Below are 17,956 nucleotides of genomic sequence, written 5' to 3' on the forward strand. Positions count from 1 at the left end.
GGGTCTAACGATTGGAGCCAGCATAAGAGGAAAGGAAGGAAGGAAAGAACAATCTATCTGTTGTAAAAAGGTCTAATCTTGGGTACTCTAATCTCATCTGCATTGCTTTTTGCTCTTGTCTACCTGTGCTAGTACTCTTTTCTGCCTTACATCGACAAAATGGACAAGTTCCAAGTGGGGAATGAGAAGTGTAAAAGTGCATGACATGATGTTGAAACGACAATTTCTTTCCCTTCTAGATTCTACTTCTTTTTCTTCATCCAATTGTGACGATAGTTTCTAAAGTATATCGTGGATCTAAATGTGGTGATTACACCCATTCTCTGGGATGACGAAGGACTTCCATCAATTTACCTTCTTCCGTACCTTCTTTCCCCATCTCGGACATGTATTCCCATCTGGCCGTTTCGGGGAGACTGGGTGTTAGATCTGTGCTTCACACTGGGGGTCCCTTGCAGTTCCGCCATGACCAAATCATTATCTGTTGTCGTTTCATCAAGTGAGGATGAATGTCAGAGGAGTGAGCGACAGGGGGTATTGGCAGGAGTGACGTCTACCTGCGAGGGAAGAGAGATAAGATTAAGTAAATGAGAGAACGATAGCGGGGAGAAGATGAGAGAAGAATAGATGGAAAAGGTCAGAGGACATTGGAGGAAATAAGAGAAGTAGGATGAGTTTATTAGAAGAATAATAAGCCGAAGAAAGAACAAAAACAACCCACCTCATTAAAATACTCTCCACCCTAGCACCAGGAGTTGCTAACCCAAATTTAGTACCTCTATCATAAACCAAATTAAATTCCACATATCTACCTCTTCTCAATTGTTGCCATCTTTTTTCTTCTTCAGTCCATTTCCTATCTTTATTCTTCAAGACGATCGGTACATAAGCTGGTAAAAAAGCGCTAGAAGCGGATTTAACAAAATCGAATAATTCTTCTTTATTTTTACTTTCCCCATGTTCTTCAGAAACATCAGTCAAATCATCAAAGAAAATACCTCCGATACCTCTTGATTCACCTCTATGTTGAACGTAAAAATATTCGTCACACCATTTCTTATATTTTTTCCAAAAACCTTTATCATGTTCATCACATGCGTCTTTTAAAACTTGATGAAAATGTTTACAATCTTCTTCAACGAGATAACAAGGTGTTAAATCTGAACCACCACCAAACCACCAACTGACAGATTTTGTTGGATCTTCAGGATCACTGATTTCGAAATAACGATAATTTAAATGAACGGTAGGTACATGTGGGTTTATAGGATGAATGACTATACTTAATCCAGTAGCGAAAAATGGTACTGAATAATCTTTTGGTTTTAAAGATGGATGATCTGGTAACATTGATTTTTGACCTGTTGGTGGTAACATTCCATGAACGACCGATACGTTTACACCTGCTTTTTCGAAAACTCTACCATTTGATAAAACACATGAAGAACCTTCACCTCCTTCAGGACGTAACCAAGCGTCACGAAGGAATTTACCGGGAGGTATATTTGAATTGGAGGAGATATGAGAGGATTCAATAGTTTCGAGAGTTTTGACAATGTGATCTTGTAGGTTTTTCACCCAAACGGCCATTCGAATTCTCATGGGGTTCTACTTACTTCAGTGTTTTGGAGATATGGAAAGATAGTAATAATATGACGAACTCACCTCGGGATGATCTTCTTCTATAGCACGCATGGGTATCCAGAAAACACCATATGTATCAGTCATATATTTCATAGGATTTCCATCTAATTTGATTTCATCCTACTGATCAGTATGCCTCCAAACGTCATCACCACTTGATTCCATTTCCTCTTGACATCGTCTACTCTTTGGGGAAGCATTACACCTTACACATGCCTCATCTTCAAAACCCTCATCATCCTCAGCCTCAATTTCAACGTCCTCATCATATACAACAGAGACAAAGACAGATAAACTCACCGCTGAAGAAGAGTAATAATCCCGTCCCACATTGTACAACACAGCACCCAAAAACCCCGCGAAACCAGCTTTCAAAAGTGTGTTCCTATGTGACTTTCCTTCTCTCGATATTTGAGTTGACGACGAACTAGTATATCTCTTCACCGCTACTCATCAGTCCTCGACTCCTCGCCTTCGATCCTCAAACTCACCCGTTCTAGTGACGATCGATCGGCTCATGGACAAAGTTGGTCTACCGCATTTCGCAAGAGACCGTATGGACATATTGTTTTATTCTCTATGAAACAGAAAGAAAGATAATTCGGACGATGTGGATGATGATAGAGTAGATGGTTCAAATATGGGACTGTTGTTATTGTACGAGTAGAGTAGTTTGAAATAGGAAAAAGTCGGACCAAGTTCCATTGATAAACCCACGGGCGAGGGGAATCTTTGTGTGGGGCCCCACACACGAGTACGGAGTTTGCTTCAGATCTTCCAATCACATGTCCTAACTCACCATCCGTCATCGAAGCATCGAAGCATCGGATCATCAGGTCAAGCTTCCCAAGGGAGGTAAAACATGTTGGGAGCCATGTTAAGGGTGGTAATAAGATCAGTGGCCATACAATTGGAAGAAGTAGCCTCAACTAGTCGATCAGCTGCTACTCTCAAGACGGAGGGTACATTCCGACAAGATCGATCGAACCCCTTGCCCACTTCTCATGTCCGAGACACAACTCGACATTCGTCCGCTGTTCATGATAAGGACGATTTTGATCTCGAAGGAGCAACGCAGAATGGATTAGGAAGCAAGGCCAGCTCGAAGAGAGCTCATTCAACGGAGAGAAAGACGGGACGGACGAGATCTAATCTGGATAGAGCTATCGAATCGAGCATAGCTGAGGCTGGTCCGTCCACTGAGACACATATTTGGGAATGGGCTAGGACACCAGCGGGATCTCTGACAAGAGTTTGGGTGGAGAGAGGACAATCGACCATTCATGGATCCTTAGAAAAGGAGGAGTTTGTGGATTTCTCAACACTTCAGCGACCACGGTATGGCGATGAGGTTAGAATGACATCGGGGACACCGTCTACGGAGACACAAGAGGAATTGGGAGGATCGTATGGTCCCAAAAGGCTACTAGCTCAGCAGAGACCGCCCACATCAGAGGATGATCAACCGCAATCCGAGACTTCGACAACGTCCCTTTTACTCAAACCAGACTCTATCAACTCTCCACTCTTGTCCGAAACCGAAGCGGAGGCTCCAGTAGCGCCACCTGAACTTCTGTCGGAGACGAGCCCTCTTCCCGATGAAATCGACTCCTCGTCTACCACACCGTCCACAGATCCCCATGATCTATCACAGGAGAAAGAAACGAACGCCGATAAGCCTTCAGATATCGTGTCAGAAGAAGAGGTTCGTCCCATCTGTCCCATCTCTCAAACTGCTGATTGCTAGTCTCCCATCTTGCTTCGAGCCTCAAAAGTACCATCATCACGCTTAGGTCGTTTGTTTCATTATGGCTGTAAGTCCCTTCTCGACCTCACACCGGAAGTTGGTAGAAACATACGCTGATTCATAGCATTGGCAGCGTCGCTTTCCCTTGGAGCAGCCTCAGAATCCTTACGTCGTTCAACTGGCGGCTCGTCCGAAGGAAGCGTTTTCATGTCCGATGCCAACATTCGACGGTTGGTAGCTAGTCTCAGTCGGATGAGAGGGGCCGCTTTGAAACTCGGACAGTTCATGTCTATCCAAGGTGAGTCAAGTTTAGACATTGAGCGAGGGCTGAAAGATAGATAATCATCTTCTACCACCGGAGATCGAAAGGGTTTTGCAACAGGTGCAAGCACATGCGGATTATATGCCTGATTGGCAGATGGAGGTGAGTGCTAGCTTGCTTAATTTCTCATCCTCACATTTCGATTTAATTCTTCATCCTTGCTTCTGAACACCTTCAAAACACTCAAGGATCGGATGACTTATTGGTGTATCACCAGATGATACATGGCTCGGACTCAAGCGATGAGAGCTCGGGGTTATTCGTCTGACAGAGCTGGAGCAAGCTTAAGTAGAAGCTGATATCCACAGAAAGTCATGCGGTCCGAATTAGGACCCGACTGGAACTCCCTTTTCTCCACATTCGATCGCACTCCCGTGGCTTCCGCCTCTATAGGCCAAGTTCACCGTGCGACACTAGCATCTACAAACGCCGCCGTAGCTGTCAAAGTTCAATTCCCCGGAATAGCCGAATCAATCTCTTCTGACCTTGGCAATCTTTCCATGCTCCTTCGTTCGTCGTCGTTACTCCCGAAAGGTCTCTATTTGCAGAATACCATAGCTGTCATGAGAGGTGAATTGGCGGACGAGTGTAATTACATTCTGGAAGCTGAGGCATGTCGAAAGTTTGGGAACATGTTGGCTGGGGATGAGTTTTTCGACGTGCCGAGTGTAGTGGATGAGGCCTCGACGGGAAAGGTTTTGACCACTGGGTGGGTCGAGGGAAGACCTCTAAGTAAGATGAAGGGTTTATCTCAGGAAGATAGAGATAAGGTGTGTCGCTGAGCTCTATTCATGGCTTCATGCCATACCGTATTCTATACTTTTCTCTCACCTGCCTTTTTGGGCGGAGAAGTAGCCTTGTCTGCGTTCATGGGAGACTAATCCTCGTGGAGAAGAAGCCAGAGAGAGTAATGTGCTGACCATCAGATCGGTACCAATATACTCCGCCTGTGTTTGCAAGAGCTATTTCAATTCAGATTCATGCAAACGGATCCTAATTGGGCGAATTTCTTATATAACCCCCAATCCGGTCGCCTGGGTCTGGTCGACTTTGGTGCGTCAAGGGAGTACACCAAGAAATTTATGGACGGTTGGTACAGACTCCTAAATGCTGCATTATCGGAAGACAGACAAGCTATGAAGGATGAGAGTCTGACATTGGGTTATTTGACGGGGGAGGAGAATGATGTGAGTCTCAGTATCCCTTGTAACACCGACATCACATCACTGTCCCGGTAATAATTCTAGACGGATATCTCACACATGATCCTCAGCGGCAGAATATGATATGAGTGTGAAGGCTGACTAAAAGGTCATGTTGGACGCACACCTTCAGTCCATGTCACTTATAGCCAGTAAGTCATCTTTACACTGATGACCGTGTGATAGCAAAAGGTGACAGACTTCAGGTCCATTCCGACATGAAGGAAATTACGCATTTGCCAATCAAACAATCACCGATGGTGTCAGACAACTTATTCCTATAATGTTAAAACATCGACTGACCCCTCCACCACAAGAAACATACAGTTTGAATCGGAAACTCAGCGGTGCGTTTTTGATGTGTGCAAAGTTGGGTGCGAATGTGGATTGTCAAAAACTATGGGAGGATCATGTAGGAGGATACAAGCAGGGATCTGCGGATGATATCTCTGACTCTGGATCTGCATCGGAGGAAGATGTGAGGGTACAGGCTGTCGCATAACATAAGTACAAATCTTTTGCATTCACATATCATCTGGCCAGAGCTGCTAGCTGCTTGCGCTTTGCCACGATCAAGTGCCACATTCGTATTCTCTTTCACCCTGCCATTCGGCGATATCGGCGAAACCCCATCCCCATACCTGTCTCTTGTCCCAAAATCGTATAATCGTACAAAACGCGACATTGACCAGTGGTTCCAGTATTTCGCCACCCTCATCTTCATAGAGGGACGCAGAAAGCACAGGACAAGACCAGAGAGTATCAACTCGTATATACGACATGTCATTCTTCGCCAAACTGGGGAGCTCAGGCTCGGATACCTCTGATTCCGGGTCAGACTCTGAAGAATCCATTCGTTCCGGTTCAGAAGGGGAGGAACAAGATCGTAAACTCGCCGCTGCTAAGAAGGAGAAGAAGAAACATGGAGCGAGCATGTTTTTGAAGAGTGATGCGGAGGATTCGGATGATAGTAGTGATGAGGAAGAAGAGGAGATGAGTGAGGACGAAGATGAAGATGATGACGACGATGATGATGATCGTGGGGTGGGTTCTTTCCTCCTTTGCTAAAATCATATTAGAGTCTATCGCCTTGGACTCTTGAGCACAGATCCTGGAAGTTTCATTCATGGTATTTTCCACCCCCGCACATAGAGATATAGAGCAGACACTGTTCTTGTCGCTCAATAACAGAGTGGTGTGATGGTAGACGAGGGGGGTTGGGGATGGGAAAGATACTTCGTGTTAGAACATTGGGCTGGTCGAAAGTTGACACATTTGCTAACATCAGAATCTTGCAAACCAATTCTTAAAAGGTGCCGCTAGTAGCGAAGAAGAGTCGGAGGAAGAAGATAAAACTGTCGTTCTTTCCGCCAAAGATAAACGGTAAGTTCAACCCATTAACCAAAAGATGTTCGTTACCTAATGAATAGATTCGCGGAAATGGAAACTTCAATCAGTAAAATTCAAAACGCTATCAAAAACGCCGATGGAGCAAGAAATGATTGGGTGCTCGCCGCTTCAGAACTTGACAAATTGATACGTTTCATAACCAGACATCAAACAAGCATGATTTCATCACCTATCCCTCCAGCTGGACATTTCCCACCAGCTTTCCTCGCATGTCTCGTGGAACTCAACGATGCGGTCAACGAGACTATCACGGCTGAGAAGACAGCAAGCAAAAAGATGCCAGTTCCTAAAGCAAAGGCTTTGAGTGCTATACGACAAACTCTCAAGAAAAAGATGAAAGAGTTTGAGATTGTATTGACTACTTATCAAGAGGTATGTTCAAATTCAGATGGTGCAGGATATATTGCAGAGACGATGCTGATGTGATAGGATCCGACGGCTTATGCCTCAGCTTATGATGTTGCCAATGTTGCACCCGCGGTACCTAAAGTTTCAAGAAAGACTACCGCCACCGCTCCAACGGAGGAAGGTGATGAGGGTGATTTCCAGACTATAGGAAAAGGAGGCAAAACTCTCAATCTCACACCTGAAGGAGTTTTCAAAACTCTCAAGGACATCGCCGAGCAGAGGGGCAAAAAGGTGAGCGTTGCTGTTGCTGAGATAGAGAGCTTTAACTGAGAGGGATAGAATACCGACCGAGCTGAGACAATCCGGATTTTGACGAAATTACTCGAAGTCTCAGTGACAACGTATCAGAAGATCAGAGTTTACCTCTCTCTCTTACCTGCTCGATTGGATTATTCACAACATCTTCCTTCCATCCCACATGACTCTTGGATTTCATGTCGGCAAGAATACGATGACCTCATTTCACTCTTACTGAAAGAATCTGATTATATGGTGGCAGAGGTGGTGCCGGAATATGACGATATGGTCGACCGAGAGCCTGAAGAGGTCGATGGGCAGAAACAGAGGGTCATAGTGGCCGGCAGTCTGATCGGCACACTGGAAGGTTTGGACAACGAGGTGAGTCAAAGTCCTATCGTCGCAATGAGATAAGACTGATTTATAGTTCACCAAAACACTTCAACATACTGATGCGCAAGAAAAGGGAGCGGAGTATATTGAACGTTTGAAAGAAGAAGCACCTTTATATGCTACGATCTGCAAAGCTCAAGTATTGTTCGAACGAGAAAACATGTCGGATCAAACTGCTCGTGCTGTCATGCGTCGCTTGGAACACGTTCACGCAAAAGTCAGCTCATCCTTGATAAACAAAATGCTCGTATCAGCTGACTCGTACAGCCGGATATCATCATTGACCACTTTGAACAACGTGCAATCTCCGCTATCGGCTCTTACACATCCTCTCTCACACCATTCACTGCTAAACGTTCTCCGGCAGCTTTGATTCACACCCTTTGCGTTTACATCTACTCTATCGAATCTACACTCTTACGAACCCGAGCCATCCTCTTTCACATCTTCAACCGTGGTATGCATGGGGAATATCATCAAGCTCGCGATCTCCTCCTTATGTCTCATATTCAAGATACTGTCCAACAAGCCGACGTGACCACTCAGATTCTCTACAACCGAGCCGTCATGCAACTCGGTCTCGCAGCTTTCCGTCAAGGTTTAGTGGAAGAATGTCGTACCATCCTCCAAGAGATATTCAGTACTCAGAAACAAAAAGAACTTCTCGCTCAAGCAGTACAGCGATACAATAATTTTCTCACTCCGGATCAAGAATCAAAAGAAAAACGTCGTCTTTTACCATTCCATCTACATCTCAATTTAGAGCTTTTAGAAGCGGCTTACCTCACAAGTTGCATGTTGATCGAAATTCCTCTTCTTGCCAATGCGCAGACGGAGGAACAAAGACGAAGAGTGGCGAGTAAAACTTTCAAGAGACATTTGGATATGGCGGAAAGACAAGCGTTCATGGGTCCTCCGGAACATACAAGGGATCATGTGGTTAAAGCTGCTAAAGCGTTAGAAGCTGGGGATTGGGAAAGAGCTAAAGAATTGATTTTATCCATTAAGGTTTGGTCGTTGTTAGATAATGTGGATGAGGTCAAGGCGACGTTAGCCATGTGAGTGATTATCTTCCAAACCGTGTTCACTTTCCTCTTCACTTCACCTACAGTTCCTTTTACACTCCGTCACTCAGTTGGTTTTCGCTCTGTACTCCTTATGCTTCTTGATGTGGTGGTTTCCGGTGGACAGGAGATACCGCACATTCAATTGTGACCAGCTTTCCAGGAGCGAGAGGACTGACGCTTACTTTCTAGAAAAGTTCAAGAAGAAGCTCTCCGAACTTACCTATTCACATATTCCGCTCACTACGCCTCACTATCCCTTTCAGCCCTCGCTACGACCTTTGATCTCCCCCTCGCCCGCGTACAGACCATAGTATCACGTATGATCTACAACGATGAGCTTCAAGCTAGTCTGGATGCTATCGACAGTGTCATAGTTTTCCAGCGGATCGAAACTACTGAAGTTCAAAAGTTGGCTCAACAATTGGCTGATCGGGCGGTAGCGATGCTGGAAACGAACGAAAAGACTTTAGATCAGAAACTCGGTCAAGGTGGTCAAGGTGTTGATAGAGAATCACGTGGGGCGACGGGAGGAGAAGGAAAAGGAACAGAGAGGAGACAAGGTCAAAGAGGTGAGTTTTATGATTTGCTTTTTTTCGACCATGTGTCAAATGCCAGGTTTCAAGTAAAAAGGTCAGGTGTGAAGACGAAATGATACAGAACTCAGGATCAAATGATACAGAACAGAGCTGATCAAAAGGTACATATCGTGGTAGAGGTAGAGGAAGGGGATTCCAATCTGGTCTAGGTGGAGCTATGGGACAACGTAGAGTCGCAGCTTAGTCTACATTCATACAGGTTTAACAGCAAGGACCACAGATTATGAATCATTGTACATGCATTTTTGTTGAGGCAAAGAATATTCTTACAAAGTGATTGTACACTGAAAGCAAGATGCAAGAGATGGGGCTACATGAGTTTACCGAATACTCCCGTGACGGCAGTTTTGGCTGCTTGTTTCATCTATTTGTCAATGGGGTCTTGTTACCTCTGGTAACATCTTACAAGGGGTTAAATGAGGGAATGATAGGGGAAAAGAGCCAAAGGTAAAAAGGCGAGAGGTAAAAAGGCCAAAGGAAAGAACGAAGGTAGGGAGGGGGAGAAGAAAAACTCACAGCTGCATTACGTGCTGAACTTAGATAATTAGAAGCGCTGATGGAAACTTGATTCATGTGTTCTCCAAGATCATCAAGGTAATTACCACGTTCTTGTGTCGCATGAACTAATTCCGTGTATCTATTGATGAGTGGTTGTTCTACGTGAATAACTCTCAATTCTTCGTTTGGCTCCTGAATCTGTTCATATGAAACATCAGAGGAATGATGACAAGTTCACGATACTCTTATTTTATGAGGTCGCAGGTAGGGAGGGTTTATAAATGGTCGAAAGGGATAATATAAAGCTGTGGACGTGAACAGAAAGTGGGAGAGAGGGGCTTTTGGTCGAAAAGCGACCGATCGAAGAAACAAGCTGAAGAGGAGAGGGAGGAGGGAATTTTCGGAAAAGGAAGATATGGAGAAGAGGATTAAACTAACGCATCTTCCCTCTCTCTAGAATCTCTATTCGGAGCAGTCTGTTTCTTCACTGCTGTACGTTTAGGCGGAACTGTTGTAGTGGCTGGCGTTACTACTTTGACAGTTTCATCAGGTGGATCACCCCATGATATCAAAGATCTTTTAGGTGCAGGTAGTGGTTTAGGTAATGGGGGTCTGGTAGGACCTGCGACTAAGATATATTAGCTCTGATTCTTTTCTTTTCTTTCCATTCCTAATCCTCCCTCATGACAGGCTGTGAGATGATAGAGGAGCGGTGATTGTGTGACCGTCTCATAACAATGACTAGATGAACACGAGATAAGGGCATGTCGTTATGAAGGACAGATGGTGAGGTGTGAAGATTTACCTATCGCATCCAATGCAGCTCCGGTCAAAGGTGCCCCACCCCAAATCCAAGCTCCCCAAGTAGCACCTACTGGCTGAGGCTGAGCAGGGATGGGTCGACGGAGAGTACATGCGTCTAATCGAGGAGGAAGAGGTTTACGGAATAAGAACAAAGTTCGGAGGTTAATTTCGTTTGGAGAGTGATATTCTACGAAATCACCAGAACGGTCATCCATTGAGATTTTGCCCAAGGTCCGACTGTCTGTAAGTTGAGTGTCTTTCGCCCCGAGATTTCTCAATCCTATTTGTGGTAAAGAGTGTAAGTGGAATACGCTACGTCACTGCGAGAAGTCCTCTGAGGTAACGCAGTATAAGCTTGATATTTTTGTATTTGATGAGAGGGATGTACACCTGAAGAGGAATATGTAGAGCTAGACTCACCCTTGTCCACCAATACCAAAAGAAAGGTCCATAGTGGTGATATACTCCAAAAATGGAACAGAATAGAATATGGCTGTACCGTGCGTAGTGAGAGCCACTAGAACTTTTTGACCTGCGTCGTCAATCTTACATACTTTGCCCTTACTCTCCTCTCCCCCCGCGACCAAGTAAAATTCTAACAGCATATCACATCTCCTAGAACGATGACAGTGATGTCGGAAAGTGTGACATGTCAAAGAAGAAAGGTTGAGAGGACTTTGGGTGAATGGAGACGACTACAAGTAGACAACTTACCATGTCGAGTGATATAAAACACGCTGGACAACTCTTCTTCCTCCAATTCCACCTTTGCCACCCTTTCCCCGGAATAATTAACAGCACAACGAATGCTCTTCTTACTAGCTGCAATCCACAAACAATGAGGAGGGGCGTTCTTATCTTTATCCATAGCTCCCGTTTGTAGAGATTGTGACAAACTCTGAGCAGAAGCAGTCATCTCGTTACCTGTTGCCGGGTCCACAATGAATGAAGCTAATGGACCAGCGAGAGATTCGTTCGTGAACGTTGGAGGTTTGGCCTCTATCATCCATTCGCCTAACACGTTGACGAGAGTGTATATTTTGGTCATTCTACTCATCAACCTGCGTCTGTCTCACATCAGGCGAAGGACTCACCCTTTGGAATAAGAAACGATTAATCGAGGTCTAGGAGTAGGATCTGTTCGTCAGTGAATACATACAAAAGGGGAATACAGAACATACCGGGACCCATGCCCGACACAACCCATTGTAATGATCCCACAAGACTTTGCTCAGCAGGAACGTTCTGTACGTTGCCTTTCTTTTTCCGCCGTTTTAACGCCTCACCATCTTGGTCAAATCCTTCACGGAGGATCACGTCAGGTCCCCGCATGTCGAACACAGCCAGAGACTTTTGGGAGAATGCCACGGCTATGAATCCTGTGGATCAGTCTTATTCTTCCCCGGACATGTCAGCACAGCTCAACGGAGCCGCGCAGAGGGGTGACCAGCGTATATCACGGATTAGATTGACCCACCTATGTCCGACACTGCACAGGCGATTGGTTCTCCTCGCCTCAGAGAGAACAACGCCACGGGTTTGAAGCCATCCTCTGCCCACTTTGCAAGATGTCCGATCTCCGTCATTTCCTCGGCCCACTCTACTGTTCCAGACGTATTGGGAGTTTTTGGCGTCTTAGGAGTTTGTGGAGGAAAGTAAGATTCCCTAGGAGCGGTCTCATCGTCCAACTCTTCTACCTCGTCTTCAGGCATGAAACCAACCTTTGCCTGACCAAACTTCGTCACTATGACTTCTCCGGTGACCATGGTTATGATACATTCCAACGACTCTCGAGTCAGATGAACCGACTTGATGCGTACTTTTGACCGATCCATTTGCCACAATTTTGCCAAAGGTTGATGTGCCAAATCTGGGTGTTTGAGATAATCACCAATAGAGATTGTCAGATGTGGAAGTGGACCGGGGTATTCAAACCGGAGTGGCGTGGGAAGAACGAGTATGTGCGGGGATGCATCCCAGAATCTCACGCAGGCATCTGGATGCCAAGTGACGAATAATCTGTAACTTTCCATTTTTGTAACTTTTACCTCTGGAGCTCCGTGAGACTGAAGATCCGGTACGGCCATTCCCCCACGTATGGGAAGTCGGGGTTTACGTTCATTTCCAGAGTTTTCGATGGAGAAGCTGATGAGCTTCTTGAAAGTTGGTGTAGGAAGGGAGTGTAGTTCGCAACCTAGAACCGACATGGAGCCGGTCCATAGTGAGGCAGGCATACGATACTGTCTACGTCGAATGACACGCTTACGCCCAGAACCAGACGCTATTGAGGTCATCGAATCCGGTGTGGTCACACGAAGAGAAGGAGCGGGAAATGAAGCTTTCGGACTGGGAGTCGACGTCCAAGGTAGCTTCCAGCCGGACATGGGGCTTTTAGGGGTACCCATAGGTGGAGAGAGTATTGGAGCTGGTGTCACCGCCACCACTTTCTCGCCTTCTCCAGGCTGTACGAAATTTTTGCGTCCTGGGGAAGGAGGTATGACGTTGGATCTCGGAGGTGGAAAAGCCCATGCTTCTAATCCACGTGCGGGACAAGCGGCGGATGACAAGCTCGGATCAGGAGTGAGGGAGATGATCAGGGCGATAGGATCGTGAGAAAGATTGAAGTACGGGTTTGAGCGAGGCAGGAGGATGAAATCCTCGGGAGGAGTTTTGGTGGGATAATATGAACTACCAGTAGGCATGAGTGAGTCTCTGAAAGCATAGCGGTCGGCCAGTGGAAGACTTTCAGATGGAACGACGCCAGCTTGAGCTTTCTTGAGTGGGGGAGGTTGGTAAGCAGGAAACTGAAGTATGTTGATTCCTGGACGTTCCCCCTCACATTGTCCCCCAAGTATGAGGAGTAATGTCTCGCCTCGCTCCACATACTCTGCAGTAGCATTGGAAGGTGGCTCCAGGGTCGGATCTGTGGTTTGTGCAGTGACGATAGCCTTGAGTCCGGCTTGATCAGGAAAGCTGACCCAAGCAAGTTTGAAAATCGGCTCCCTTTCTCGTCGGGCCATCTCCTCGGCTTTTTCCTTGCGGGTCTGATTATTCAGTGCTCCAGCTGAGAAAAGTGATTCGGCGTCGGTGACGTTAACATCCTCGTGCGTGACCGTTCGAACCATGAGAGGTTTGTCACTTTCAGCATACGCCCAGAAGGTCATACAGCCGTCCGCGTGACCGACCACAAATACGAGACCGTCCGGTCTCCAGGTGATAAAGGAGACAGCAGGTGTACGTTCAGTCCAAAGCGACTGCTTCTGTCAGCTGAGAGCCTTACTGCAGAGAAATCAGCTCACATTATCAGCCTCCTCATATGTACTCCCGCCAGGTGCTCCTGGAGGTAGCAGCATCTCAAATGTCTTCACCACAGCATTCTTTTGAAAATCCCAGGCTACCACACCGCCTTCATACCCAATGAGCGTCACGTTGATGTCGCGGGGATTGATAGCTAAACATGTCGCCTGAGGTCTAAATGTCAACTGGTTTCCGTCCGATATAGAATCCAAGAAACTTACCCTCCAAGTGTCTTGTGCCTCCCGGGAAGACCGCTACGAACCATCTTCTCCTCGAATTCACCCCAACAGTTGCCCGTCCTCCAACTGCCCATGGCCCTCCTGCTCGAATCCCAGCATAAAGTCGCTCCATCTTGCATAGTCAGAAACAAGTGTGTGAAGCTAGCCATAGGTTGATCTACGGCGGTGATCACCCCGAATAACGTGTACGCCCCTTCTTTGGTGGGAAGAGGTGGGTGGTTTAGTGGAGTTGGGGAATCCGTCATATGGGCCAGGCTGTACGAATGCACTGTGTTGCCAGCGTCGATGGCGATGAGTCTTGAGTTTCCAGGATGGAACAAGAGAAACTTGATGGACGCTGGCGGAGAAGATGGAGTGGCGGGAGCGACGGGTAAAGTGAATTGAAAAGGGGCCTCGCCAAAACAGTGAACCAAGCCAGAGGTTGTACCGATTGCGAAGAGGGAGAGAAGGGGATCCACCGCCATGGAGGCGATCTCACCTGTGATACCGAGTGAACGTAGGTTCCCATAACGATAGAAAGATGTCTCGCGGAGGTTCTTGGTGTAGTCTGTCTCGGGGGGAAGAGGGGTTGCCTTGGACTTGAACATGATCGCTGTCGAGGACGTGGAGGAGTATCAGAAATATACGACCCTCTTCCTTCGGTAAGCCTCACTCCTGATGCGCCGTTCCGGGCTAAAGAGGTGAGATACGAGAGTTGAGGTATGAGACAGAAGACCAAATGCAGTAGAGTGAATACAGAACGAGAGTGGTTAATGGGTGATGAGAGTGAAAGAGAGAGAGAGAGTCAGAGAGGGGGAGGAGTCGCGCGTCGGCTATCCGGGGAAATAAGGTTTGGTAGTCAGAGCTATGACGTGGATTTCGCCACGTGGCTCCTTATCACCCTCTCCTTTCGAGTTCGCCCTTTCAAACTACATATCTCATGACATGAACCTTTCTTTCTTTGGAGCCACTACATACTTGACGTAGCCTTCATCATGATCTCCATTGCGACGAACTCTTACTCTCGTCTACTACCACCACGCTTGCCAACTTCTGACGGTCATTCAGTCTCAACTGACAAGACAGACATGTTCCAAACCCGCATGTCACCTCTCCGTACTCTCGCTGCAACCATCGTATCCTTTCTATATTCTGTTGGATGTACGATCGCTCTCGGGGAAGCAATGGAAGCAATAGCGGACCAATATCCCGATAACCCTCTTCTTCATCTCATTCCAAATGTCACGACTTCGGCTCTCATCTACGATTCCCTCCTCATCTTCGGAGGTTTCGATGCTCAGAGCAAGTCGGCACACCCTGTTGAGACAGTAGGAGATCTAACAAGATACCGTATCGACGAGATACTCAACATTCATTGTGTGTTGACCATCATATACACTTTATCCCCTCCTGAACCTTCCACGGATGCCCCTCTGTCTCCCCCTCTGGCTGCAACATTGACTTTGTTGACACACCCTGACATTGCCTCCCGCGTCGTCGGAAGGGCTATGCAGTATCTCACAAGCTCCAGACTTATTGACACTGCTATTGGCAAAGGCGAGGCGGTGCAGAAGAACTCATCCTCAAAATCTGTTGGGGGTCATTGACAGGTGAGGCGATGATGGACGGGTAGGCGGCGTGAAGGATTCATGACCTTGGTCAACTGCTCGGTCCAGGTGACAATCACTCATGCTACTGATAGAATTCACACTTGTTGGTAGACTATGTCATATTGATAACACTTCTGATTTTCGCCTGTGAAGATGCGATGAAAGTTTGATGCAAGTATCATTCCTGACTCACCTCTGACCGACCGTAAATCACTAAACTCCATGTCAAGGATACTGCCCACCCTGGGACAGAGGACAAAGGACAAGGGGACAAGGACTAGGAGTGACAAGGAATATACTTAAGATAACAAGACTGAGTCCAACAAGGAATGGGACTGTGACCCAAGGAATGTCTCTGGCTTGTCTTACAAGGTTAGAGGGAACTGGACTGGACTGGACTCCAAAAGGGTGGCAATGGAAATGACTTTTGATCAAGAACTAAAGAAGACTACAAAGTACAAGATAGGGTTTATATAGACAAATCAGCCTTTTCCAAGAGGCTCGTGCAGACCTGCGGAATACGAGCGTCCTGAACCGTCCTGCACTGTCCTGCATGCATTGCCTTGCATCCCACCGATAACCACTGATATCCTACGATGCCATATCTGCGTTTACCTACGTCCTACTATGACATCCTACGGGATGCGCCGGAAGTCGCTCGACTTTGTCGAAGGTGATCGATGAGGAACTATGCAGACCATAGAAGTGCTGCGAGAACAAGAGACTGAGAGATTATGCCTTAGCAGGCATTAGAACAGAGGGACTAGAGACTAGAGAATTACTGGGGACTTATGCCTTGCAGGCATGGGAGCTAAGCACCGACATACTAGAATGATACTTGGAGTTTATGCCTGATAGGCATGAGAGCAGAGGTGAAATATTAAAACACGGAAGTGGAGGTTGAACTTGTTTTGCGCAACAAGGAACACGTGATGGCGTCATTCATGACAGGAGCTCCCCCTCTAAGGGCGAAGTCCTCTGAGCCGGGATGACTGTCACGAACTACGTCGTGACACCTCGATTACTCCACCAACAATGACCCTCCTTTGGCCATCAAAACCCCATCACGCTTTAACCTCTTTACTCTACACGTAACTCAGGACTTCTGACACCAAGTACGGCGAAGTTAGACGGAGTTAGGCTAAGTAGGGACAATGGGAGCAGAAGTATGGCAAAGTTAGACGGAGTTAGGCTAAGTAGGGACAATGGGAGCAGAAGTACGGCGAAGTTAGACGGAGTTAGGCGAAGTAGGGACAATGGGAGCAGAAGTACGGCGAAGTTAGACGGAGTTAGGCGAAGTAGGGACAATGGGAGCAGAAGTGCGGCGATGTTAGGCGGAGTTAGTCGAAGGAGGAAGAGGATGGCCGAGGGCTCGGGGAAGTTGGACGAAGTGCGTTGAAGTACGTCAAAGCGCGAGAGGGTTGGATGAACGTCTAGGAGGAGTAGATAATATTAGCTGAGAAGATCGCTGAAGTTCTTCAGCGATCCTTGATTGTTGTCAGTAGTGAAAAACAGATAGAGATAGCTATATACAATTCGAGATACATCGCCATCAGTAGAACAAAACCCCAGTTGGAGTAACTACGCCGAAGTACGCCGTAGTTACACTCCTTTCGACGTCTGCGCCCTCTCGGTTGGGTGAGACTTCGACTCAGGAGCATCAAGTTAGCCGAGGTTCGTCGACCGTCGGTCTGCCAGAAGATAGTTGTTCGACGCCCGTGACAGTATCAAGGATCGCTCTTACCGACGACCCGTGCGAACCTCGGAGAAGTACGAAGATTCTATGGAACCAGATAGGAGAGTTACGCGAGGTATGAGTAGGGACGGAGACAGGATGGAGGAGAACGAGAGGAGGGCACTGGAGGAGCTTAGCAGAGCGATGGGGCAGCAGCTTGGAGTGGAGGATAGTGTGGGGGGATCAATTCAAGGAGATGAGTTCGCTCCACCATTACCTTCTAATCCTCCTACACCTTCGGGTAATGCCCTCCCACCTATAGGATCCCCAGTTGGATCGGATCAGACCCCGCGGCCAGAAAACACTGGAAGTACGGCGGACTTGAGAGAAGAAGGTACACAAGGGGTGATATTGGCCTTGATGCAGATGGTGGCGAATATGAACAAAGACATGATGGAAGAGAGAAGGCGTAGGGAGGAGTGGGAGCAGAGAAGAGAAAGGGAGACGGTGGGCGGTATTGCAGAAGGGATATCAGAAGGGGTGAGGTACGCCATGGGACGGCAAACTTCGGCGACCCCAAGCGTAGTTGGCGAACCACGGAAGGGAATAAAACTGCCTAATCCGGACTTCTGGAGAGGAGAGAGGAACAAGTTGACCGCATTTCTGTCGGAATGTGAAATCCATTACGAACTGAACTCTCATCTTTTCCCCAACGACACTAAGAAAGTCTTCTTCATGATCTCTCATTTACGCGAAACACCTCTTCTCGCCGTCCAACCTGATCTTGCTAAACGACCTCTTCCTGACTACCTTGTGGAGTATGATCAA

General features: G+C 46.9%; 6 protein-coding genes across 6 annotated transcripts in view; 4 read left to right on the plus strand and 2 right to left on the minus strand.

Moving 5' to 3' along the window:
* Window positions 1-310: 310 nt before the first annotated feature.
* TREMEDRAFT_71252 (uncharacterized protein) lies at window positions 311-2,257 on the minus strand (the record flags this gene model as incomplete). Its single annotated transcript, XM_007003048.1, has 5 exons — window positions 2,136-2,257; window positions 1,945-2,090; window positions 1,666-1,764; window positions 722-1,608; window positions 311-416 (listed from the first exon to the last, which is right to left on the minus strand). Exons 1-5 carry the CDS (start codon window positions 2,206-2,208, stop codon window positions 311-313), a joined length of 1,311 nt encoding a protein of 436 aa, XP_007003110.1. The 5' UTR covers window positions 2,209-2,257.
* Window positions 2,258-3,391: 1,134 nt separating this feature from the next.
* On the plus strand, window positions 3,392-5,348 carry TREMEDRAFT_21225 (uncharacterized protein; the record flags this gene model as incomplete). The annotated part of the gene is made up of 7 exons (XM_007002190.1): window positions 3,392-3,458; window positions 3,516-3,689; window positions 3,730-3,815; window positions 4,022-4,483; window positions 4,640-4,900; window positions 5,025-5,067; window positions 5,122-5,348. Coding segments are annotated over 7 exons (1,320 nt in total), but the record flags the coding sequence as incomplete, so codon positions are not given.
* Window positions 5,349-5,597: 249 nt separating this feature from the next.
* TREMEDRAFT_43048 (uncharacterized protein) lies at window positions 5,598-9,287 on the plus strand. The gene is made up of 9 exons (XM_007002527.1): window positions 5,598-5,959; window positions 6,204-6,298; window positions 6,346-6,697; window positions 6,755-6,964; window positions 7,013-7,351; window positions 7,398-7,580; window positions 7,631-8,421; window positions 8,620-8,999; window positions 9,128-9,287. Exons 1-9 carry the CDS (start codon window positions 5,696-5,698, stop codon window positions 9,208-9,210), a joined length of 2,697 nt encoding a protein of 898 aa, XP_007002589.1. The 5' UTR covers window positions 5,598-5,695; the 3' UTR covers window positions 9,211-9,287.
* A 49-nt stretch (window positions 9,288-9,336) lies between these two features.
* On the minus strand, window positions 9,337-14,451 carry TREMEDRAFT_27343 (uncharacterized protein; the record flags this gene model as incomplete). The annotated part of the gene is made up of 11 exons (XM_007002281.1): window positions 9,337-9,390; window positions 9,543-9,663; window positions 9,963-10,152; window positions 10,330-10,569; window positions 10,759-10,860; window positions 11,043-11,377; window positions 11,423-11,465; window positions 11,510-11,707; window positions 11,806-13,582; window positions 13,628-13,799; window positions 13,847-14,451. The coding sequence occupies 11 exons, from the start codon at window positions 14,449-14,451 to the stop codon at window positions 9,337-9,339; spliced, it is 3,837 nt and encodes a 1,278-aa protein (XP_007002343.1).
* A 387-nt stretch (window positions 14,452-14,838) lies between these two features.
* On the plus strand, window positions 14,839-15,450 carry TREMEDRAFT_60666 (uncharacterized protein; the record flags this gene model as incomplete). Its single annotated transcript, XM_007002832.1, has 1 exon — window positions 14,839-15,450. One exon carries the CDS (start codon window positions 14,839-14,841, stop codon window positions 15,448-15,450), a length of 612 nt encoding a protein of 203 aa, XP_007002894.1.
* A 1,171-nt stretch (window positions 15,451-16,621) lies between these two features.
* Window positions 16,622-17,956, plus strand: part of TREMEDRAFT_60667 (uncharacterized protein) — a gene marked incomplete at both ends in the record, with an annotated part of 3,812 nt that continues 2,477 nt past the window's right edge. Inside the window, 2 exons of the mRNA XM_007002833.1 lie at window positions 16,622-16,843; window positions 17,159-17,635. Of these exons, the coding sequence (XP_007002895.1) occupies window positions 16,622-16,843; window positions 17,159-17,635 (699 nt within the window). The remainder of the gene's footprint in view (window positions 16,844-17,158; window positions 17,636-17,956) is intronic.

This window comes from Tremella mesenterica (assembly GCF_000271645.1).
Source record: "Tremella mesenterica DSM 1558 unplaced genomic scaffold TREMEscaffold_2, whole genome shotgun sequence".
NCBI lineage: Eukaryota > Fungi > Basidiomycota > Tremellomycetes > Tremellales > Tremellaceae > Tremella > Tremella mesenterica.

Excerpts from the sequence above, each read along its gene's own strand:
- TREMEDRAFT_43048 (XM_007002527.1), top strand. The coding sequence starts at position 5,696 with ATGTCATTCTTCGCCAAACTGGGGAGCTCAGGCTCGGATACCTCTGAT. Across the intron at positions 5,960-6,203 it reads ACGATGATGATGATCGTGGG|AATCTTGCAAACCAATTCTT; the intron begins GTGGGTTCTTTC and ends TGCTAACATCAG. Across the intron at positions 9,000-9,127 it reads GAGGAGACAAGGTCAAAGAG|GTACATATCGTGGTAGAGGT; the intron begins GTGAGTTTTATG and ends GCTGATCAAAAG.